General features: G+C 55.7%; 1 protein-coding gene across 1 annotated transcript; it reads left to right on the top strand.

Moving 5' to 3' along the window:
- The first annotated feature begins 2,179 nt into the window (after positions 1-2,179).
- Positions 2,180-6,778, top strand: LIN7B (lin-7 homolog B, crumbs cell polarity complex component). Its single transcript, XM_032614853.1, has 6 exons — positions 2,180-3,367; positions 3,783-3,901; positions 4,178-4,249; positions 4,913-5,122; positions 6,161-6,324; positions 6,669-6,778. Exons 1-6 carry the CDS (start codon positions 3,331-3,333, stop codon positions 6,688-6,690), a joined length of 624 nt encoding a protein of 207 aa, XP_032470744.1. The 5' UTR covers positions 2,180-3,330; the 3' UTR covers positions 6,691-6,778.
- The last annotated feature ends 745 nt before the right edge of the window (positions 6,779-7,523 follow it).

Below are 7,523 nucleotides of genomic sequence, written 5' to 3'. Positions count from 1 at the left end.
AGTAGTTGTGGCCCACGGGCCCAGTTGCTCTGCGACATGTGGGATCCTCCTGGACTAGGGCTCGAACCCGTGTCCCCCACACTGGCGGCGGATTCTTAACCAACTGCGCCGCCAGGGAAGTCCTCTAGCATGCTTTTTAACTGCCTCAGTTTTTTTTGTTTGTTTTTGGTTTTGTTTTTTGCGGTACGCGGGCCTCTCACTGTTGTGGCCTCTCCTGTTGTGGAGCAGAGGCTCCGGACGCACAGGCTCAGCGGCCATGGCTCACGGGCCCAGCCGCTCCGCGGCATGTGGGATCTTCCCTGACTGGAGCATGAACCCGTGTCCCCTGCATCGGCAGGCGGACTCTCAACCACTGCGCCACCAGGGAAGCCCCATGCCTCAGTTTTTATAAGCATATAAGCAAAGATCCCAGACATTTGAAAAAATTCTGCCAAAAGGACCACAAGATAAATAGAGAAACTGGTCCGGGAGGAAACAATTTAGAGAATAAAAGAACTTAATACTTCTAGTGTATTTTCATGGATATCCCAGATGTTGAAACTAGACTTCTGGGCTTGGCTATGAAGAACAACCCATTTTGGACTAGCCTGGCACAGGCCAGTTATATAAAGACTGGACAAAACACATACAAGTAACTTGTGAAAGGCTTTGGGGAACAACCAATGTAGGTCACACCTGAGGGGAAAGGAAAGCATACAGAGGTGAACTTCATATTTACTCCTGCTTTTCCTTTCAGCACATGTGCCAGTTTAGTGTGGCAGAATAGACTCAGAAAGTGGTAGAAAACTCTCAGTGGTGGAATAAACTCAGAAAGTGGCAGTCTTTGACTTGGCAGAGTTCACGGAGGTTGGACCAGACACTTGAGACTTGAGGGTGAAATTCCCAGGTGGGCATTGAGCCCCAGAATGCACATGCAATCTTCCCTCCAGGCATCTGCCAACTCCTAAGGTGCTCGTTGTGGCGAGACCCCCAATGGTCTCATCGGAAAGCAATAACGGAGGCTAAGTTACTGAGGAGAGAGCTGAGCAGCCACGCAGTCCTGGGGGAGACAGGTTGAGGTTCAAAGCCTCCATGGTTTTTAGTACTGATGCGTATTAGCATCTATTCAAAGAGAAAAGCAGTAGACAATAGAAACAGATCCAGGGCTTCCCTGGTGGTGCAGTGGTTAAGAATCTGCCTGCCAATGCAGGGGACATGGGTTCAAGCCCTGGTCCGGGAAGATCCCACATGCCGCAGAGCAACTAAGCCCGTGCGCCACAACTACTGAGCCTGCGCTCTAGAGCCTGCGAGCCCCCAACTACTGATCCCGTGTGCCACAACTACTGAAGCCCGTGCGCCTAGAACCTGAGCTCTGGCAACAAGAGAAGCCACCGCAGTGAGAAGCCCGGGCACCACAACGAAGAGCAGCCCCTGCTCGCCGCAACTAGAGAAAGCCCACGCGCAGCAATGAAGACCCAATGCAGCCAAAAATAAATTAATAAATTAAAAAAAAAAAAGAAACAGACCCAGACTTGATTCCAGTGTTGGAATTATCAGAGACTGAAATAACTATGTTCCCAAAGGAAAAGATGGAGAATTTGAAGAGATCTTTAGGGGACTTCCCTGGTGGTCCACTGGGTAAGACCCCACACTCCCAGTGCAGGGGGCCCAGGTTCGATCCCTGGTCAGGGAACTAAAACCCGCGTGCCGCTACTAAGAGTCCGCATGCCACAACTAAGAAGCCAACAAAGATCCCACGTGCTGCAACTAAGACCTGGCAAAGCCAAAATCAATCAATATTTTCAAAAAAAATTTAAAAAGAGGTCTTTAAATTAAAAATTTTAAAGTTTAACAGGAATTGGTAAAAAATAATCGAATGGAAATTTTAGAACTGGAAAACAGCAACTGAAATTAACTAGTAGTTGCATTTGGTAGTTGATTAGATACTAGAAGTGCTAAGGGAAAAAAAGAGGAACTTTCCTTTTTTTTTTTTTTTTGCGGTACGCGGGCCTCTCACTATTGTGGCCTCTCCTGTTGCGGAGCACAGGCTCCCGACGCGCAGGCTCAGCGGCCATGGCTCACGGGCCTAGCCACTGCGCGGCACGCGGGATCTTCCCGGACCGGGGCACGAACCCGTGTCCCCTGCATCGGCAGGTGGACTCTCAAACACTGCGCCACCAGGGAAGCCCTTCTTCCTGAATTTTAAATGTACGAGTTTTGAGGACTCAATTCTAGGTTCTCTTCATTCTATATTCTCTTGCCTCCAGCTTTCTTGTCCATGCTTATGGCTTTATTTACCACCTTCGCCCAAATTCTCAAAACTGCTTGCAGGCCTTGGATACTGCACGGGCTCCTCAAAGTCAGAATATCCACTATCCCTCCGCCAGCATAGACCATCATAGCAAAAGGCCTCACAAGCACCTTAATATCCCCTTCTCCTCCACCTCCCAGTCCTCATATACAGTTAAGACACGTCCAAACATTTCTAAATCTGTCCACTTATTGTCCATGCCTCTGCGCTGGTCTAAGCCATCTTGGGGTTACTGGGATAGCCTCCTGATCTGCCCCATGCTTCCGCTCTTCCTCGCATCCAATCCAGTCTCCACACAGTGTCCACAGTAATCTTAAAATACACATTTGAAAAAAAAAATACACATTTGAATATCACATTTTACTCTTAGGAGTTACCATGAAGTCCAAGATCCTCAGCGTGAGTATGCCAACACACAAGGCTGTGCATCAGCTGTATCCTGCCAACTTTTCACCTTCATTATAAACCACTCCAATCCTTACGCTGTTATCCAGCCACGTGGGCTCTTTCTGTCCGGAAAGTGACCCACGCCCCACCTCTTGATGATCTTACCTCCAAGGGCTCTATGTCAGTGTCCTTCGTAGATCATCACCTCCCCACTCTCAATTCTGATCACAGCCATAGTTGCTTGTCTACCCTGCCCCCCCGCCCACCCATAGACTAAGCTCCGGGAGGGCAGTGGGCTTATCTGCCCTGCTCACCATCGTGTCCATGATCTTGGGCCCAGATGTTTAACATAGTTTGTCCAATGAATGTGGGAAAAAGGGACAGACAGGAGACAGGTGTGGCCAGCAGGACAGATGAGATGTCAGGCGGTGCAGACAGACAGCGGCTGCAGTAGGAGAGGTCACAAACCCAGCCAACAGACCGATGGGGTCTGAGGGCAGGGCAGCGAGACGCGAGCGGTTGCAGATGGGACGGTGCGCTCGCTGGGCCTCTCGCCTCCGCAGGGGGCGCTCGTCTCCGGGGCGTGGCCTCGCGCAGCCCCGCCCTCCTCGCCGGCGACCGCCAGGCGGGTGCCTCGCAGCGGCGGCGCCGACATGGCTGCTCTGGTGGAGCCACTGGGGCTGGAGCGGGGTAAGCGCGCCAGGGGCCCCTGCCCATCCCGCCCCGGCCTGCGTCCCGGAGCCCGGTCCCCTGCCCCTCCCCCGGCAAGGCCCGGGCGGGTGGGCGGGCCCGGCGGGTGGGCGGGGCGGGGCGCCGAGAGTTGGGCAGTCGGTGGGTGTGGGAGGGTCCGTGGGCGAGCGGGCCAGAGAGGGGGCGCCCGCTGCACACCCCTGCCTGGGTGTGTATGGGGATCCTGAGGACGCAGGGCGCCCGACTGGCCGCAGTCTCTGCCACGGGCGACTCTGCGGGTGTCCGACTGGGACTCTGCTGTCCTTCCCGGGGTCTGCGCTCGCCCTTACTTGGTCTCTGGCCGCATCTCTCCGTCCTTCTCTGCGTCTTCACGTCTCTGACACTTGTGTCTGTGCGCCCCGCCCCCGCTCCGCAGACGTGTCCCGGGCGGTGGAGCTCCTCGAGCGGCTCCAGCGCAGCGGGGAGCTGCCCCCGCAGAAGTTGCAGGCCCTCCAGCGAGTCCTGCAGAGCCGCTTCTGCTCTGCCATCCGGGAGGTGAGAGCAACGCGGCGCCGAGCCCAATCGGGCGGCCGTGATCCTCTTCCTGGTCGCCCCGAGCCCGGGGACTACGCCTCCCAGCAGCTACCGGGGCGGCCCTCCTTGGGTTGCCCGCGCTTCAACTCAGGGGTTCTTTGGGAGCTGTAGTTTCCGCGGCCTCCAGGTTGCGGGGGCGGGGCGGATCCTTGGGTGGGAGGGTCTGGGGGGCCTGGACTACTGAGTTGAAGGGAGGAGGGGTCTGGCGGCTCCTTGATGCTGCTGCGTCCTCACCAGGTGTATGAGCAACTCTATGACACGCTGGACATCACCGGCAGTGCTGAGATCCGGGCCCACGCCACAGCCAAGGTAGGCGCCCCCCAGCCCATTGCTCATGGTATCCACTGAGTCGCATGGTCTAGCTCAATATCTATCTAATGTCAGTCATTCATTCCTGTTTCCTCCTTCATGATTTTTGCCATATCTATGTACCACCCTTGCTATGATTTATTTATAATGTATTTTAAATAATCTCACATTTTTAGTTTGTGTCATATAAAGACATCTTTAGCAAAAAACAAAAAAAAAAAGACATTTTCAGCAACTACAAATGGAAACTAGTACCGAATGCCTGACTAGAAGATAACCAATGAAAACAGTGAACTAGCTTTAGTAAACACTGTAATCTTGTTAAACTACAGTTAGATGCTATTTCTTGCTGCTTGCTGGAGGCTCTCAGCTCTGTCCAGGCCTTGTTTCCCTCTGTTAAAAAGCGGTATTGACAAGTGTTGAGTATTCAAGATGCATGCACACCAAATGGAGACTTTCTCTTTGACAGTCTGAAGTGTCCAAAGTGACTAAAAGGGATGTACTGTCACTACGGAGTGATCTTGTGTTGAGTTCTGTGGCAGATGCCCCGTGCTTGAGGGAAGCTCTCTGGCCTAAATCCCTCTCCCTGACGCAGATCCTCCACCCTAGTCCGCATACGCATCGTGGAGGGGCCCTCACCTCCTGAGGCTTTCTCTCTCCCAGGCCACGGTGGCCGCCTTCACAGCCAGTGAGGGCCACGCACATCCCAGGGTAGTGGAACTACCCAAGACGGATGAGGGCCTGGGCTTCAACATCATGGGGGGCAAGGAGCAGAATTCGCCCATCTACATCTCCCGTGTCATCCCTGGAGGTGTGGCTGACCGCCACGGAGGCCTCAAGCGTGGGGATCAGCTGCTGTCAGTGAATGGTGTGGTGAGTGGGGATCTGAGGCAGGGCTGGCTGGGGTCACAGCTTGCCCAAGGTAGCACAGTCGCTGTTTTTCACATTCACTTAACACGCACTGAACACTGCCTCTGTGTCCGGCCCTGTGCTGGGCTTTGCTGCAGACCCTGAGAGTAATTGGCCACTGCTCCTACATTTGAGGAGTCCCTCTCTGGTGAGGGAGATAGACCCTGACTGAAACAGTCCTAAACCAAGGAGATAATGAGGAAGCACAAAGCACTGTGAGAGCCCAGACGTGGCAGCAGACCAGTGTAGATGAGGGGAGTTTTTGCAGATGAAGGAATATTTGAGTTGGGTTTTGAAGGATGAGTAGGAGCTGGTGGAGAAGGGTGTTACTGGCAGAGGGTGTTGTGGGTAGGGTCTGTGACTCTGCACTCCTACGAGGTGAAGAGAAAGGGCTCGGTTCTGATGAAGGACTGGGGCGTGCCGGTGATTAAAATCACTGTGCTTAGAGTAGATGGAGGCACGACTAGGTAGGTGGTTGGGGCCAATCATGCAGGGACTGAGTGCCAGCCTGAGAAGCTGGGACTTTGTCTCAAGCCTCCTGGGGACCCATGGGAGGGCTGTGAGTAGGGGAAGGATAGGCTCAACCTGGAGGCATAGAAAGACCCCTTTGGGACTCTATAGGGGATAGACTGAGGGAAGAGACTGGAGGCCAGAAGGCCAAGGAGGAGGCTAGGGTGAGGTCCAGTGGGGAGAGGATAAGGTCTGAGCTGGGGCCTGGTGGTGGGGAAAAAGAAGAGGGAGTCAGGGCAGGAGGGATGGGGCTGGGGATCATCGGGCTGCCGGGAGGGAGGGAATAAAGACGAGTCTGGAGGTCTAGCTCGGTGACTGAGGGCATATGGGGCTTGTCCCTGACATGGGGAACTTGGAAGGTTTGGGGGGAGGACTCTGAGCCAAGAGTGACTCTCTCATGAGTACTCTCTTCGCATCTTGGGGTTGGTACCAGGGTGGGGGCGGGGTGAGGGTGGTGGGCCCCAGGACCAGCTGTCTGCACCGCCCCTGCAGAGCGTTGAGGGTGAGCAGCATGAGAAGGCAGTGGAGTTGCTGAAGGCTGCCCAGGGCTCGGTGAAGCTGGTGGTGCGCTATACACCTCGAGTGCTGGAGGAGATGGAGGCCCGCTTTGAGAAGATGCGCTCTGCCCGGCGGCGCCAGCAACATCAGAGCTACTCGTGAGCCCTTTGCCACCACACCCCTGGGGCCCCCACTGCCTCGGGTATCCCCAGACTCCCAAACCAGGCCAATGATTTCTGAGGCCCTGATTGCCACCTCCAGCCCTGGCTCCTTTCCCTGGGATTCTGACCCTTGACCCAGGCTCTCACTCCAAGCCATTCTGACTAAATACCTTAGGGACTGTTAGCTCACTCCCATCCCAAGATCGGGAACCTACTCCCTCTGGAACCCTCAGCCCACTTCCCTGGGCTCTTGGCTCTGGAACCCCAGTCCTGGATCTCTCCCATGCCTCCCCCGGTCCCCTCCCCTGAGCTTGGCTCCCCTCTCTTCACCCTCCTTTTAGGTCCTTGGAGTCTCGAGGCTGAAACCACAGATCTGGACCCTAACCCTCACCCCCTCCCCTGTACAGTATTTATTGTCACCAGCTCCTTATTTAAAGATCTTTGACCCTCATTGAGTGTCTGTGTCTGTTCTGCATCCGGGGGTTAGAATGTCTGGAGATGTGAGAGAAGGAGAGAAGCAGAGGTCACTACCAGACCCTTTTCAGAGTCTGAGAGCGGAGCTTTGAGACTTTTCCCCAGGTCCGAAGGCAGAGGCTGGCCGGCTTCCTAGCGGCAAGTCTAGGTTGGAGGCTGGGACCCGGTCTGGGTCTGAGCGCTGGGTCAGAACTGAAGACAACTCCCCCTACCTTTCAGAGATTCTGAGGGCGGAGGCCAAGCCCCCTTCCTCCGTATCTGGTCTGACAGAGGAGGCCTGAAACGCGCAAAAGTCAGTGGGCGGCCTCTGTGTGGGCGGGGCGGAGCGAACCATTAGCCTAGCCCGCCGGGGGAGCCCTCCCGGCCGCGTAATCGTCTGAGTGGGAGGCGGGGGTGGAGGTGCCACGTGCAGTTCCCGAGGCGGGCGCAAGGGGTACAGAATAAGGTGCGCTAGCCGACCCGGCATCCACCCCACCTTCCAACCCGAGCGCGTGTCTCCGGGGACTGCCCCCGCCTTAAAATCCATTCTTTACTCCCACTCTCCTGTCCCGTGCGGCGCGAGGGCCGGCGCGCGCCACCGCCGGAATCCCGGGTCGCGACTCGCGTTCCACGCCGCGCGCCACTCGCTCCAGGTGACATCATCCCCCTGCCGGGCTCCGCCTCCCGCCCCAGCCGCCGCACGCCGCTTGCCTATTGGCAGTCTCACCTTGAGCCCCGCCTCC

This window comes from Phocoena sinus, chromosome 19, assembly GCF_008692025.1.
Source record: "Phocoena sinus isolate mPhoSin1 chromosome 19, mPhoSin1.pri, whole genome shotgun sequence".
NCBI lineage: Eukaryota > Metazoa > Chordata > Mammalia > Artiodactyla > Phocoenidae > Phocoena > Phocoena sinus.
The sequence above is the reverse complement of the archived record's forward strand: the minus strand, read 5'-3'. Positions and strand labels throughout refer to the sequence as shown.